Here is a 15,624-nt window from a genome sequence, read left to right as displayed (position 1 = left end):
CATCCTGGATCAATGACATTTCTTTCTTGCCTTTCAGAAGCCAAATCAAATCTGAGCTGAGCTTTACATTGGCAGACACTGAATCAGGCCACTGAGAAAAAAAATCAATGGAGCTGTTTCTAGAGCCTGTTTTCCACCCTCTCCTTCTAAAACAGGGAGGGTTCTTCTGTGCCTGCAAAGTCCCATGACCGACTCCATCCTCCTGTTCCCTCATCTCTCTAACCTTTGCATCAGCTCTGAGACGAGACCCTCCCCTGGATTTAGCATTCCCAAACTGCCAGCAGCCACATCCTGCTCCGATGGCACCATCTGCCAGGGCTCTGCCAGTGCAGAGCATCCATGGGGCAGCCCCATGCCGACTCCCTGGCAGTCAGGGAGGCCGTGTTGAAGAGCTGGGGATGATCTCAAGGTCACACAAGGTCAGGGCAGCCCTGAAGGGGGCTGGCACCCCTCGTGCCCTTCAAGCCTCGCTCAGTTTAGCAAGCCAAAACCCAGCTAAATAAGTAGGCCCCTACAGAGGCACGGCGTACCTGCAGGACCCAGAGGGATGCAGCAGCCTGGCATCAACTCCCCACGGCGCAGCTCTAATTCATCACAAACTGTACCACTAGATGGGGCCTTCTGGACAGCGATCCAGGGACAGCAGCTGCTGCCTGGCCAGCCTGCTCCCTGCCTTATCTACACCCACCCTGTCCCCTTCCAGCGCAAGGGGCCCCCAAAGGTGCCTGCAGCGAGGGGAGGCTGTGGAGCAGAGGGCAGGGTGGTGCTACATGGGGTGCCAGCTCTTCAAAGCTCAGTTTTCCCTCTTTTTTGCAGCCCCAGAGCAGAGGCCAAGCAAGAAGAGCCTGTCCCTGTGGGTGACCCCGAGGCCAGTTCAGGGACTTGGGAAGGCCTGGGCTAGGGAGAGAGGTTGTTATTGGGGGCAGTTGCCTATGAGGGGATGAGAACAGGGAGGAGCCAGGGCAGAGCACAGCACTTCCCAGCTTCACCCCTCTCATCACCTTCCTGCACACCCTGAGGAGCAGAACATCACAACAACCAAATAATTTGTTTCATCTCCCAGTCCCTAGAAAACTGCTCCTTGCACTATATTTATGCAGCTGGGTACCAGTTTGGCCCTGCTCCCTCCCAGTGCTCCTGGGTGAAGCATGCCTCAGTTTCCCCACTTGAACCAGCTCTTCCAAACCTTCCTGTTTCTATCTTCACCAGCTCACAGTGAGAGCTCTCACACAGCCCTGAGACACAAGCTGGCCCCTTATGCCTGCAGGGCCTGTCCCCCATCCCCACCAGAACCTGCCCCTACAACACCCCTAACTGGACTGGCTTTATCCCCTGGCACTGGCAGTAGCTCCAAGGGTGGGAAATTGTCTCCAGGCTCCCAGATTGCTGGAGATGGAGCATGACAAAGCCAAGTGTCATAAAGCACAAGTTCAGATGTCCAGGTCACTGTATCCAGCTGCCTACACACCTGCGCTGCAAACCTCTGTGTGATGCTCATAGGGCTTGGGGAGTATCTCCAGAAGCCCCAATGCTTCTGAGTCTCCTGGCCGGTTTGGAATTGTGACACACCTTGCTAATTCTGGAAGTGATGACCAGCTGTGCCTACTTTGTCCAGTTTGGGCAGGCACCTCGGGCTCTGCTACGCACCAAAGGCTCCCGGGCTCTACCCCTGTATGGGCTACATAACACCCAATAGGCAGAAATTAATTTGTGCACTCCTAAAACAATCGAATACCTTTAAAGAGCCATTGCTGCTTCTTTCCATGAAGGTTGCAAGGCAGACACGACACCTTCTAGGCATTTTAAAGCCAGTGTCCATCACTGTGGCTATTTATTACACATTCGCCATATCTAGAGCAGTACAAAAAAAAAAAAAAAAATATTTTAATCTCTACTGAAAAATGTTCTTAGGAAGCCGCAGGGGTTGGTTGGAGCTGCCCCGGATTTCCGAGCTGGCAGGTAGCAGGCAGGCAGGAGCCTCCGCTGCTGACTCCGCTCTTGCAGCGATGCCCGCACGGTTCCGTGGGAGCCCCGCCGGGAGCGGGGCCGGGCTGCGGGCGCGGGCACAGCCCCAGCAGCCGGTGCCGTGACCCGGGGCACAGCCCAGCCCCAGCAGCCGGTGCCGTGACCCGGGGCACTGCCCAGCCCCATCCGGTGCCGTGAGCCGCGGGTGCAGGCACAGCCGGTGCCGTGAGCCGCGGGCACAGCCCAGCAGCCGGTGCCGTGACCCGGGGCACAGCCCAGCCCCAGCCGGTGCCGTGACCCGGGGCACAGCCCAGCAGCCGGTGCCGTGACCCGCGGCACAGCCCAGCAGCCGGTGCCGTGACCCGGGGCGCTGTCCAGCCCCAGCAGCCGGTGCCGTGACCCGCGGCACAGCCCAGCAGCCGGTGCCGTGACCCGGGGCGCTGTCCAGCCCCAGCAGCCGGTGCCGTGACCCGGGGCGCTGCCCAGCCCCAGGAGCCGGTGCCGTGACCCGCGGGTGCAGGCACAGCCCCATCCGGTGCCGTGACCCACGGGCACAGCCCAGCAGCCGGTGCCGTGACCCGCGGGTGCAGCCCCAGCAGCCGGTGCCGTGAGCCGGGGCACAGCCCAGCCCGGCGGGCCCGGCGCTGCCCGGGGCGCTGGGCCGGCAGCAGCCCATGTGATGCGGGGCTAGCGCCGCTCGCTCCCCGTCCCTTCCCGCTCGCTCGCTCGCTGTCATGGCGACTCCCAATAATGTTACTCCCACCAACTGCAGCTGGTGGCCCATCTCGGCGCTGGAGAACAACGCGGGGAAATCCACGGAAGGGGAGGAAAATCACGACCCGACAGACCCCGCTCTCAAATCCCAGGACAGATTGGTTTTGTACCACTGGACCCAGTCTTTCAGCTCACAAAAGGTAAAGAAAACGATCGCTCGGCCGGGCTCCCGGGCGAAATCACCTCCAGGTTTCAGAGCATCCCTTTGCCTCGGGAGGATGGATGGATGGATGGATGGATATACTGAGGGGAGAACGAGGGGCTCAGCCCCGTGGCTGGCCGGGGCAGCAACGTGCGGCCAGGCAGATCTTTGTACCTTTTAACAGCATCTGTCCGCGGAGGGGATGGGGATGAGGATGGGGGGGGGGCTCAGCCAAATCTTGCCTTTGCTTTGGTATCACGGCTCGCACCGGGAGCCGCCTCGGTGCTTTTGTGCTCGCTCCCAGCCCCACACTGGCGCGGCCGGGGGCGCAGACAAAGGCAGAGCCGGGCCGGGACCACCCTGCTGCTGCTGCGGGAGGAGAGGCAGCCCCGAGCCGGGCTGGTGCCCCGGAGAGGATCCCGGACCCCGGCACGCAGCGATGATTCACCCCTCACACTGCAGCAGTGCCCTGGAAATTCTATTCCCGGCTTTTCCCAGCAAGAAATCCCGTTTTCCAGACAATAGTAAATGCTCGTTTCGCAGCACGGCAGCTGTGTAGCAAACCCAACCTTCTCCCCCGGCCGCAAACCCCCCATCATTCCTAAGCCTAAGCACCATATGGAGAAGGGGCTGTTCGGAGGGGTGGGTGGTGGAGCATTAAGCTCCCGGTGCCAGGGCCTCCCCGAGCTCCCCAGCCCGGGGGAGGGCCGGGGCAGAGGTGCCCGTTCCTGCGGGCAGAAACAAAGGAGGGAGGATGCCCAATGCAGCACGGTGGCTGCACATGGTCGGCCCCGCCACCGCCGGGATCCGCACTGGCGGGGGATGCTCGTGCCCGGCTCCCCGCGGAATTCCCCAGGAATGTTTTGTCACCCCAGTCTGGGATCCCCCTTTGGAGGTCCCCGTGCCCTCGGGCACTGGGGTACCCCCGGCTGCCTCATGCCCAGCACTGCCTCCTGTCAGGCCTTCATCTCCTGAAAGCAGCGCGGGGAGCTGGACACCCCAGGTGGTACTGGCTGAGGTTTATTTATCAGCTGGGAGGAAAAGGCCAGGCACGAGTTGCAGTTGAGGAATCCAGGCTTTCTCTTGTTTGACTTTAAAAGAAAAAATTAACTTGCCAGTTCTGTGAATAATTAATGACTAATTCCCCGAGAACTCTGAAGTAGTCACAGAAATGCTTATATATGTATTTTTAGCTGCTGCTAGTTGGATGAAAACATGTACTTTTGCCTCATTCAGTGGTTCTGTAAATCATGGCTTTCTCACATCCCCCACGGGGTTTTTTTTTTTTTTGTGTTTGACATACTTAGTTCATCATAGTCAGGTTTTATAACCCAGAAGCCTAAAATGCCATCCCTGAGTGCATATTCAACACTGTCTCACGGACAGAGCAGAGCAGCAGGATGTGCCCTGAGGGCTGGCGATTGGGGTGGGGATGGTGATGGTGTCCCACATCCAGCCTCTCCTGCCTCCTCCTGCCCCTCTGCAAGGCTGGACTCACCTTTCCCACCCCTGAGATGTGTTGGTGTCACCCCCACAGTGCTGCTGGCGGGCCCAGGGCTGGAGGAGGGCAGGGGAAGGGGAAGGGGGAGGCAGCAGGTTTGACACAAGAGATGTGAAGGTGCTGGGTGATGCCCTCAAGCTAATGTCAGCATGGAGGAAGAGGAGGAATGCTTTGCAGGGTGACAGGGACTGCCTGGAACCTCCCACAGAACAAAGCCTTCACCTGGTAAAGGCAGAGTCCACTCCTGAGAGTGGGACATACCTGAGTCAGCATCCAGGTCTCTTTCAGCCAGACAGCAGCACTCACTGGGTACACGTGTAAGGCATTGCTGCAGCCCTGCTTCCTCCTCTTCCTCCTCCTTTTCTTCTTCAGGTATGTGCTGGGCCATTCTGGGATCCACAGCAGCATCACCCTCCCAGATGGAGAGCTCCTGCCACCCTCCACCCACTGTTGAGGGTTGGCTCTCAGCCCTCCAGCTCCTCTGCCTGTCACACAGGCCACCAGGACCAGGGAGGATGGTCCATGGTTCTGAGAAGACAGGATGGGTTTGGGTATCCCCTCTTTGCCAGGAAAACAAATTCTTTCGTGGCCGCCTGGGTTTTGCAGCTGTCCCATGGCAACAGCTGCTTGGCTTCTTGCAGGGCAAGCCCTTGATCCTGGCATGTCACTGTGTGGAAGTTTTAGGGAAGGGTCTGGGGCTGTGACGGGGTAGGGGGGACTGGAGCCCAGCTCGGTGCGTGGGGCTGAGCCCTCTCTCGCTGGCCTCTTGCCCCAGGTGCGGCTGGTGATCGCAGAGAAGGGGCTGCCCTGCGAGGAGCGGGACGTCAGCATGCCCCTGATGGAGCACAAGGAGCCCTGGTTCATGCGGCTCAACCTGGGCGAGGAGGTGCCCGTCATCATCCACAGGGACAACATCATCAGCGACTACAACCAGATCATCGACTACATGGAGAAGAACTTCACGGGAGGTAATGCAAGGCTGGGCTGTGCCTCAGAGGAAATTCCTGTCTAGTCCACATTCTGTGTGTTAAACGAATCCACTTTATTCCTTTAAAGTTTCATCTTCACCCCAGAAGATCAGCAAGCCAGCAGCCCTCCCCAGACTTTTATGTTTTCCCATGAAATTGAAGAATTTCCAGCAGAGGGCTGGAGGGCTCTGAGGGGTGTGGCAGCAAAGTCACACCTTTTTCTGTCCTGGAAGTCACACTTCCAAACCAGACGATTTCTCTCAGTCCCACGGTGCATGGTGGCATTTCACCAGAGTCCCCGCCAGGGTACAGCCCATGGAGCACTTCTGACTTTATGCACATCTGTGCTTTGTCCCTGGGTAATTGTGAAAAGGGGCCATAGGGGCCTCTGCTGAGAGAACGTGGGTGTAAGCCATGTGCTGCTGCTCCTCTCTCTGCTTCCTCCAGGATTCCTGGGCCATTCCATGGGCAGGGGACCCTGCTGTCCCTGCTGCTGCTGTGCCTCAGAGAAAACAGCCTTTTTAAAGTCAAAAACAGCCAGCGGTGCTGAGGCCCATGAAAGGATGATGTGACACAAACCCAGAGGAAGGGACAGCCAGCAGAGGGAAGCTCATATTCCCTTGGAGCAGGGCTGCAGGCCTGCTGAGCCCAGCACACCAGGATGCTGAGACAGAGCTCAAAGTCAGCTTTGCTCAGCAGCTGTGGTGTGCAGCCTCTCCCCTGGCATCTCACACCCCTTCACCCTCATTCCCCAATCCTGGGGGCTGCTGGGCTGGGACACCCACCAGGCAGGCTTCAAAGCTGAGCAGGGATCTCAGGCTTTGCCATCACGATGTTTGCCCCAGCATCCATCCCCTTGCAACAGAGACATCAAAAACATCTCAAAATAGCTCCCGAAGCAAGGGCGCCTTGCCAGCTCAGCTGCTGTCCTCTCCTGGCCCCGCCACTGTGCTGCTGCTCTGTGGAGGCACGCAGCTCATTCCCCAGTGGGGCAGCAGGGATGGGTCCATCAGGAGGATCCCACACCAGCAGCACGTCCTAGGGAATGGCAGCTGCTTTCCTGCCTGGCAGCAGCCCCAGCACCAAGGGACATCAGGGGGTGTCAGACCCTGCACCACTTCCCTTGGTCTCTGCGAAGGGCAGGTGGTCTGACATATGTGACAACAGGCTGTCCCCAGCAGGAGGGGAACACAGAGCTGTCCGAGTGCTGGGAAACTCCTGTCATTGAGATTTTCCGGCCAGGTGCAGTTTCTTACCTTTTTTGCTGGGAAATGGAGAGGGGAAGCTCCAGGAAAGAAGGCCCAGAGCATCACTCCCTGCTCCATGCTCTGCTCCATCCTATCACCCAGCAGAGCAGCTGCCAAAAGCATTACCAGGATGTGGCAGTGCTGATCTGAGGGGGAATCAGCCACCTTGCAGAAAGTTTGAAAAGGCCTTTACAAGGTATTTTTACTGAGCTATGTTTTCCCCTGGGCTAAGGGCATGGCCTTTATCAGCTGCTCACACACACTGGGGGCCAGCTATCAGTAAAGCATAGTGTGTGGAGAAACATTTTCCTTCCCCCCAAAATAGCAATGAATAGTATCAATAAGCCACATGTGAGGATGCTTCTCACTAGGACACTGGCCAGCAGTGCCCAGAAACCACAGATCAAGGCAATATTTCTTCCAGGCAAGAGTGTCCCCCAAGGTCTGCACTGCCTTGCACAGCCATGGAGTGCATCTGCAGCCCCTGTGTGCATGTTGCTGTGGCATGTAAAGGCAAGTCAGGCCATCCCAATGAAAAACCTCCCTGGAACGTGCTGAAGGACGTGGGCTGGTGGCCAGCACGCTGCTATTTCATTGTGGTTGCTCCACCTTCCTGCGGGATGGAGCAGTCCCCCTGGTTGTGCTGTTCCCAGCCTCAGCCCCAGCCCATCAGGTGCTGGCCAGGAGCCCTATGGAAGGAGCACACAAGCTATAGGTCAGTTATTGTTTCACTCTTCTGGCCACTTTTCTCACTTTTCTTGATTTTCCACCAAGTGGGTGGAAAATCCCCACTTGGAGAGCTGGAGCCCTGGCAGTGCAGGCAGTGAGCAGCCCATGACAGGGAGGAACCACTAAAACCTATCTTTGCTCAGGGGACAGTGACACTGATGCCTATCAGTGGGAACAACTCTGGAGCCTTCCAGCAGGGACAGTCTGGGTCTGAGCCACGAGGAGATTTCCAGTACATGAGGTACCAAAATTTGCCTGGTTCTCATCCAGCCACGGGCACCAGCAGGCACAATAATGGCAAGGCCAGATCCCTGCCAGGCTGCATTGCCTGCAGCCCAGTGGGGCTGGGCAGAGCACAGCTGTCACTCCAGGCCCAAAACAAGGGGCTGCCCTGCCCACATCTGCCAAAGTCCTTCTGCCAACGTGGGGGCAGCGGCACGAGGAAAGCCCCGTGCTGCAGACAGGATGTGGGCAACAGAGTCCTGGTGGTGGATTTACTCACTGCCTCTGAACTGCTTTCTGCAGACACTATAAACATTTATGATCCCTTAAAAAACTATGAGAGTTAAAAATCTTGAGGGAGACAAGAGCAAGGTTTGCTTCTTCTGGTATCACCTGCCATGTGTTTTGAGCTGACAGTTAATAAAAGGCACGATGCAAACCACCATCCATGGAAAGTGAATAAACCCAACAAGGCAGGGAGGAGCAGAGCCAGCCAGGGCAAGGGATGGTCCTGCAGCTGAGACCTGGCTGAGCATGGGAAGATACACTGGGTTTCTTTGGTCATCTACTCCGATTGCCCATTTTTGGGATTTTCAAGGAAGCCCAAGAGAATGAGGTACCTCACTGCCACTGGAGTAAAGAATATGTAACTCAGGAGATCCTAAACTCAAATCCCCATCTTTTAGCTCTTTTCTGCAGACCAGGAAGATTTTTCTCCCATTCTAAGAGACGTGAAATTAGAATGTGGAGACTCAGGGCTGGCTGCACTGACCCCAGGGCACATGAGGGCTCTGGGGCTGGGGAATGACATCTGCACACTCCCCTGTGATCCCGCGGGTTTGCCCATCTCGGGGCATGGGCTGGCTGCTCTCCTGGCCGGGATGGGCAGCAGGGAGGGCGAGGGCAGAGCGTGGCAGGTTTGAGTGGAAGCTGTGCCTCAGGCAGCCCCGCTGTCTCAGCAGGATTGCGCCCTGCTGGCCGAGCAGGCTCAGGAGAGCTTGAGCCGTGCCAGGAGCCGCTAACAGCTTTCCTTGGCCCTGCAGAGAACGTGCCGCAGCTGATCCCCGAGCCGGGCAGCCCGCTGCACTCGCGGGTGCTGCAGTACCGGGAGCTGCTGGACTCGCTGCCCATGGACGCCTACACGCACGGCTGCATCCTGCACCCCGAGCTCACCACCGACTCCATGATCCCAAAGTACGCCACCACTGAGATCCGCAGTAAGTCGCCTTCCCAGCCGGGCTGCCCAGGGCTCCCCAGCTCCCTTAGGCTCCACAGCCCAGCCAGCCACCGTGCTCCCCTTTCTGCCAAAGGACAGGAACAGAGCTGGGAAATGGCAAAGCACAGCTCATCTGGGAATTGCAGGCATCCTAGAGAGACTTCCTAACTCAGGGGGTGTCCAGGCTCCCATGGGCCGTGAACGCTTCTCCTCAGCTCTTTCTGGGGCACAGGAATTTGCCCCTTTCCCTCCAATAACTCTAAGGGCAAAGGCAGGAGAGAGCAGCCAGACTGAGCTGCAGGCAGTGGATGAATCGGCATAAGTCTGTGTACCTGACCTTCAAGTGCTCATGAAACATTGACGATGCTTAATATAACTCAATGGCAGGGATTGCTCCTGGAGAGAATTCCCCGCCAGAAAAGTGACCTTGTCAGGAGGGTATGGGCATGTCCCAGGTCTCTCCCTTCCTTTAGGTTCCAGCCCCAGGCTGAGCCCATAGAAAACAGTGTTGCCACCCCCATCAGTTTGGTGTCCTGGGTCATAGATGGTCCTTCTGGAGTGGGATGCACTTGTGCACAGAGAGAAATAGGCAGTTCCTGAGGTGTAGCTTGTGGTCTGCCCTCCCTCTGCTGACACCCGTCACAGACAAGTGTCACCAAGTGTCACCTCCACCCCCAGACCTTGGGCTGACGTAGGCCAGAGTCCATCCCTTCCCCAAAGGGTGCTGCTGTGATGGCTTCAGCCCCCATCTGCCTCACACCACCTCCCCAGCACTCTGCCAAGGTCTCTGAACACATCTCCTTGTCCAAACCTCGGTGGCATTTTTCCCAAGCCACGGGAGGGGTGGGAGCAGGTCCATGGGCTGATGGTGTCCTTCCTCCTCAGCTCATCTTCTGCACTCAGGCAATGGCTCAGCTGCTCTGTTGCAGTGGGTGCTGAGGGAAATCGATGTCATTGTGTCCCACGGAGAGGGTGAACCAAGGCTCTCCCAAGGGGAAGGAAATCAGGATGATATCCAGGTCTCCACCTGAGTTGCAGCCCCAGGAAAGCTGGTTGGCAGCCTTAACAAGCACAAGCTCATGGCAGAAAACAGGGAATTTCAGCATTTTATGGCAGTGCACAGCCTGCTGCTGGCTCCCACCCGAGCCAGCCCTGCCTCAGCAAACTGGCAGAGCCAAGGCCTCCCTTGTGGGAGGGAACAAGGAGGGAAAGACAGATGGTCCCTGGCAGGAAGACATTAGCCCAACTTTGGGTAATTCATGCTATCCATTAGGTGTTACTCTGCCTCTAGGATTCCTTTCTTCCTTTCACTCTGCTCCTTTCCCTCCTTTGCACAAAGCCCTTCCCATCCTCCCTATGCCCAGAGAGGCAGAAGGGTGAGCATCTCTCCCTGCTCATGATGGGCTCCACACCATGGAATTGCAGTCTCAAACACCAAGCCAGGGAGGAACAGCTTCAGCCAGGAGGGAGCACTCCCCCCGTGCCCCTCCCTGCCCACTGCTCTGAGTGTACACCCGAGTGTGGGCAGCCAGCTCGGACATCCCAAAGGTTCAGCCTGCTGGGGATGGAGCTGCAGGAGCCCAGGGCTGTCCTTAAAACAGCAAGCAACAGATGGAATTTCCAGCAGCTCTAGTGTGAATCCAGCAGGGGAAATGAGCTGAAACTCCCCATGAAACTCCCAGGCTGGGACTCACCCCAGGGAGGGGGATTGGCCATACCTTGGAGCCGGCACTGCCCTGTGAGATCCCCGTGTGCAGGGACAGCTGACGGAGCCACACGCCCTCAGACGTGGGAGCACAGCAGCACCAAGCCATGAATTTGGCTCATTTTAGCTCTCTGGGATGTTTTTTCTTGGTGCTACAGCAATATTTTGGCTGCAGAATGAGGTGATTTGCTGTCAGAACTGGTCATCCCATCCTCTCTGTCTGTCCCCCCCAGGACATTTAGCTAACGCCACCACGGATCTGATGAAGCTGGACCATGAAGAGGAGCCACAGCTATCTGAGCCTTACCTCTCCAAGCAGAAGAAGCTCATGGTGAGTGGGTCAAAGCCACACACATCCCTGGTGCTGGGGGAACATGACCCACAGACCTGCCATGGGCACCTGGTGCCTTCAGTCCCTGCATCCATTTATTCCACATTCTAACCCTGCTCTTCACCCAGGCCAAGATCCTGGAGCACGATAATGTGAACTACTTGAAGAAGATCCTTGGAGAACTTGGGATGGTGCTCGACCAGATTGAGGCTGAGCTGGAGAAAAGGAAATTGGAGTACCAAGGTAGGCACTGGGCTGTGTTTATGGGGTGTTTTTCCACACGAGGCTGAGGTGCAACGCTAGAAACAGCCAAAAGCTTTGCACCTGATGAACAACTCCCATGGAGCAACCACTGGTGGGTCTGGGGCTGGGCTCTCCTGGTTTTTGGTACACTGATGTTTTTACTGATGTTTTTGCAGCCATGGTCTTACTAACCTCTGGCAAACCACCCCTGCAGCCCTTGCCACAGGGAGTATCAGGACCCCTGTCCTCATGGGTGCTCTGTGGGAGCCCCAAAGTCATCAGAGGGTGATGGCAGGTGGCCTCTACCCCAGCAAGGGACTGACAGTGGCTGTTGCTCTGGTTTAGGAAGGGGCAGGCTGACCCCAGGCACTTGGCCACGAGGAGCACTGTCTGCTGAAAGTGCAGAGATGGGGACATGTGCCACAGCCAAGCCCTCACATCAGCAGGCTGTGGCACATCCCAGAGGAGCGTGGGCAGGGAAACCCAGGACTGAGGGGCCCTGGAGGGGAGAGCCTTTATGGAACCTGCGTCACATGCCAGCAGGTGGGAGAGAGGGACACCAGCCATCCCTGCCAGCAAATACACGGTGCTGGGAGCCTGCCCAGAGCAGGCCTGGCACTCAGGGGTGCCTGGGCACAGCTGGGCAGCACTTGTCCTGCCATCACCCCTGGATGACGCCGTCCTTCCTCTTCTCTTCCCCACTGCTGGCAGGGCTCAGAGCCCCGGCCCCGGGAGGGCTGCCAGCACCACGGTGCAGGTGCAGAGCAGAGCCCAGGCCATTAATGGGGCTGTTCCCACAGCTGCCCCTGCCCTGGGGCCAGCCCCAGCCCGGGGGAGCCGTGCGTCACTCTCAGGCCACGCTGGAGGGCCCTGGGGGTGCCAGGGTCAGGCCCTGCAGGGCATCGGGCTGGGGATTTACCAAGAGCCCTGCTGTGCTCACAGTGGCATCCTGCCTTGCCCTGATTTCCTCAAACACCCTCATTAACCAGTGTGAGGGCTAGGACAGCAGAACTCAGCCTAATGAGGGGCCCTGGGAGGACATCCCAGGTGCGTGGAGCAGAGGAATTGCTGCTGCTGCTGCCAGCACCCAGGTGCTCCAATGCCTTCAGTCCTTGTGTGCCTCTCCTGCCCTCTGCTCCAGAACCCCAGACTCCCACACCGTGCCCATGGCCTGGTGAGGATCTCAGCAGTGGGCATGATCACCACTTTGGCAACTTCCCAGGAGCTGCAGTGCAGCAGCTCCACTCCCACGCAGCCCAGGCTGCCGGCGATGCAGGCGGGAGGAGGGTGGGAGGTGCTGCAGGAGCACCAGGAGACCCCTGCACAGGCTCCCCCTCCAGCTGGGACAGGCTGATCCCGGCTGGGGCTGCTGGGCATGCAAAGGGAAGCGTTGCCTTTGCCTGTGCTTCTACCCCACTCAGTGCTGGGCAGGGGTGCAAGGGGCTGGAGCAGCCACATCGCCTCCAGACCTCAGCAGAGGTGCCAGCCCCGAGCCAGGAGAGCCAGGGATGGATCACAGCTCTCTCCTGAAGTCACCATCCTCACATGTGCTGTCTCCTTCACCTGCAGCAGTGCCCGGAGTGAGGCAGTGCCTCAGCCCTGCTCCCCTCACCGCTGAGCAGAAGCACCCACACGGTCCCCACCACTCCCAAGAAGCTCTGGCTGCAGCACCCCCACAAGTCATTAGTCACTAAAAATATTTATTGATTAATTAGGCACAGGCAATCTGTCCACTTGGGCAGTGCCTCCAGCAGGATTAGGCAGGCTGCCAAGCAGCTACAAATGAGGGTTGCTAATTACCCATAATTGCCCCAGCTTGGTCCTGCAGGCAGTCCTGCAGCAGCAGTGCCTGCCCTGGGGTGCTATACTGGAGCCTCTCTTCTCTTTCCTGGTACAATAGCCACAGGACAATGAAGAGCTCCACAATCAGGAATCTGGAGCAAAGCTGACTGAGGCTGGATTTCTGTGCCCCTTCTGATGTTCTTTACGTGCATCTTCTTTCATCTCCCTCAGCTCCATCCCAGCTCCTCGGTATTGAAAGGGCAGTGAGGGAGTGCTTAACAATATCCTGGCCTGAAACTGCTTTTTCCAGCCTAACAGCAGCTGGGTTTATTTTTGGATGTCTCTCTGGTGGGGTTATTTCTGGGATCACCTATTATCAGGGGCTCTCAACCCTTCAGTGTCTTTCTTCATGTCCTGCATTCACACTGAGCTCTGTCTCCCCAAAAGCCTGGCTCTGGCCACAGAGGTGCTGCCAGTTTTGGTGTCCTGGAGCAGGGTCCCTGGGACAGGAGAGAGAACAAAGGCAGAACCTCCCCAGCAGCACACAAGGGAGAGAAGCCAGGCCATCCAGCAAATGGTTTTGATTTCTGAGGATTTCTCACATCCCTAAAATAGGCCAAGCTGACGTGACACTCCTGAAACAGCTCCTGGTGCAGCCAAGGGCAGACACTGCTGCTCTCTCTGCACTGACACAGCAGAAGGGGTCAGTGCTCAGCATCTTCCCTCGGGTGGGGCAAAGGGCTCTTTTCCAGGGACCTCCTAGGTACAGGGGGATGCCATTTCCTGCTGCTCTTGATTTGGGGGAGAGGCAGCAGAGCTGCTTTGCAGCCAGCAATTTGTATATTCACAAAGGCTATAAATCATCATCTCATATTCCCATTTTTTGGCAGCCCCAGACTCTCCATCATGTAACCTGGTAGATGGGCTCTGAGCTCCGGGCCCATCAAAGAGCTGGGAAAAAACACCCCAGATTTACAAATGCTCCTGCCTATGTGGGCCTTTTGAGCAAGATTTTAGGTGCCCACCCAAGGGAGCCTTACCTTTGCTCTGTCTCTTCTCTCTCCAGGGCAGAAGTGTGAACTTTGGCTCTGCGGATGCGTCTTTACTTTGGCCGATGTCTTGTTAGGAGCCACCCTGCACCGCCTCAAGTTTCTGGGACTCTCTAAGAAATACTGGGAAGATGGCAGCAGACCTAACCTACAGTCCTTCTTTGACAGGATACAGAAACGCTTCGCCTTCAGGAAAGTTTTGGGAGACATCCACACCACGCTCCTCTCTGCAGTGGTACCCAACGCCTTCAGGCTGGTCAAGCGGAAACCTCCCTCCTTCCTTGGAGCCTCCTTCCTGATGGGATCTCTGGGGGGAATGGGATATTTTGCTTATTGGTACTTAAAGAAAAAATACATCTAGTGCTGACTGCTTGGTGTTTAGTTTGGTGTCTCTGTGCTGTGTGAAATTATGATGAAGCCTCAGTAACTGTAATGAAATTTGAAGCAAGGTAATGAATAATTATATTGTTTAATGTAACATTCCATAGTCTAGAAGTAGAAACCTATACTGCAAGGAAATAAGACAACAACAACAAAAAAGCGTCAACTTGTAAATGCCTTTTTTAGGTTTAGGTATTCAACTCCAGTGAGAGGCTCAAGGGTTCACGGGCTCAGCCGTGCCCATGGGAAGTGGCACTGCCTCCAGCACCAGCCAGCTCCAGGGGGAGAGGCAGAATCCCAGGAGACTTCCCAACACCCAAGTTGACTACTGGGACTTGGATATTTGGTCCTGTACGTTTGTGTTTCCAAATTGTTCACTGGCCACATTTCACACATGCAGGTAGTGGGGACTTTCTTCTTCTAAAGGCGTTGTGTTGTCGTGCTCAGAGGCTTTCCTGGGAGCAGGGTGCAGTAGCTGGTCACAGTCAAGGTGGATTTCTGTTCTTCAAGTATCCATTTTAAAAATTATTTTCATTAAAAGGAATATTTTTTATTGAGCTGCTCTTAGAATGTATCCACTTTCTACGTCTGGTTTTGGTGAGCTTTTTTTTAAAGAATGTAATGTCTGTCTTTAACTGCCGCACTTTTTTCTTGAGATAAATCATTTTGACTTTCATCCTGAATTCTGGCACATGAAGGAGATTATTGTTTTAAGCCTTTTGGCTCTGTCTCTTGAGTTTTCTTTCACGGATTTGCAAAGCATCTTTCACCAACTGAGCATATTTGGACTCTGAAAAAGTACAACCATTTTCAGAACTTTTCAGCACTTTCCTGAAGGCGCTTTGGCTTTCTCCCATCGGGGGCTCTTTTCTGTCATTTCCTCGCTGTGTGTTTTCTTAGGGACACTTTGCACAGAATCACATTGATGACTTTCTTGTGCCTTTTGCATGCTGGAAAGAATAACAGGCCTCACTGCTACTCATGCTTTGGAAACTGAGATCCTCAATAAACCATATGGGAGGAGTAATGGCTTCGCATCTCTAAATGTGTTCCACATCCTTCTGGTCCCAGTGCAAGGCATGCCCGAGGGCAGTGGGATGTGCAGGTGGTTTGTGCTTTGCCTCATGTACTGCACTGGTATAAAACATGCATGGAAATTATATATATTCCTCTTCCAATCACTAATTTCTGTCAGCGCTCAGCCTGCTGGCTTTCCAGGCACTCCAGTGATCCCTGGGAGCCATGCTGCATCTTAGGGCTTGGGAACAAATGTCAAGTGTGGCTGAAATAACAGGAATTGCATTTGCTTCTGATTCAAACGTTATCTTTATGCATTTGAAAGCAACAAGCTTTCCCAGGACCTTTTGAT

At 56.0% G+C, this 15,624-nt stretch overlaps 1 protein-coding gene across 1 annotated transcript; it reads left to right on the top strand.

Annotated features, from left to right (window-relative positions):
* The first annotated feature begins 2,553 nt into the window (after positions 1–2,553).
* On the top strand, positions 2,554–15,282 carry GDAP1L1 (ganglioside induced differentiation associated protein 1 like 1). Its single transcript, XM_002193534.7, has 6 exons — positions 2,554–2,879; positions 5,158–5,350; positions 8,592–8,765; positions 10,703–10,800; positions 10,929–11,043; positions 13,892–15,282. Exons 1-6 carry the CDS (start codon positions 2,700–2,702, stop codon positions 14,233–14,235), a joined length of 1,104 nt encoding a protein of 367 aa, XP_002193570.1. The 5' UTR covers positions 2,554–2,699; the 3' UTR covers positions 14,236–15,282.
* The last annotated feature ends 342 nt before the right edge of the window (positions 15,283–15,624 follow it).

The sequence above is a fragment of the Taeniopygia guttata genome, chromosome 20 (assembly GCF_048771995.1).
Source record: "Taeniopygia guttata chromosome 20, bTaeGut7.mat, whole genome shotgun sequence".
NCBI classification, from domain to species: domain Eukaryota; kingdom Metazoa; phylum Chordata; class Aves; order Passeriformes; family Estrildidae; genus Taeniopygia; species Taeniopygia guttata.
Note: the sequence above shows the minus strand (reverse complement) of the source record. Positions and strands in the feature narration are given on the sequence as shown.

Coding starts and splice junctions, on each gene's coding strand:
- GDAP1L1 (XM_002193534.7), top strand. CDS start 2,700: ATGGCGACTCCCAATAATGTTACTCCCACCAACTGCAGCTGGTGGCCC. Junction 10,801..10,928: donor CCAAGCAGAAGAAGCTCATG/GTGAGTGGGTCA, acceptor CTCTTCACCCAG/GCCAAGATCCTGGAGCACGA. Junction 11,044..13,891: donor AAGGAAATTGGAGTACCAAG/GTAGGCACTGGG, acceptor TTCTCTCTCCAG/GGCAGAAGTGTGAACTTTGG.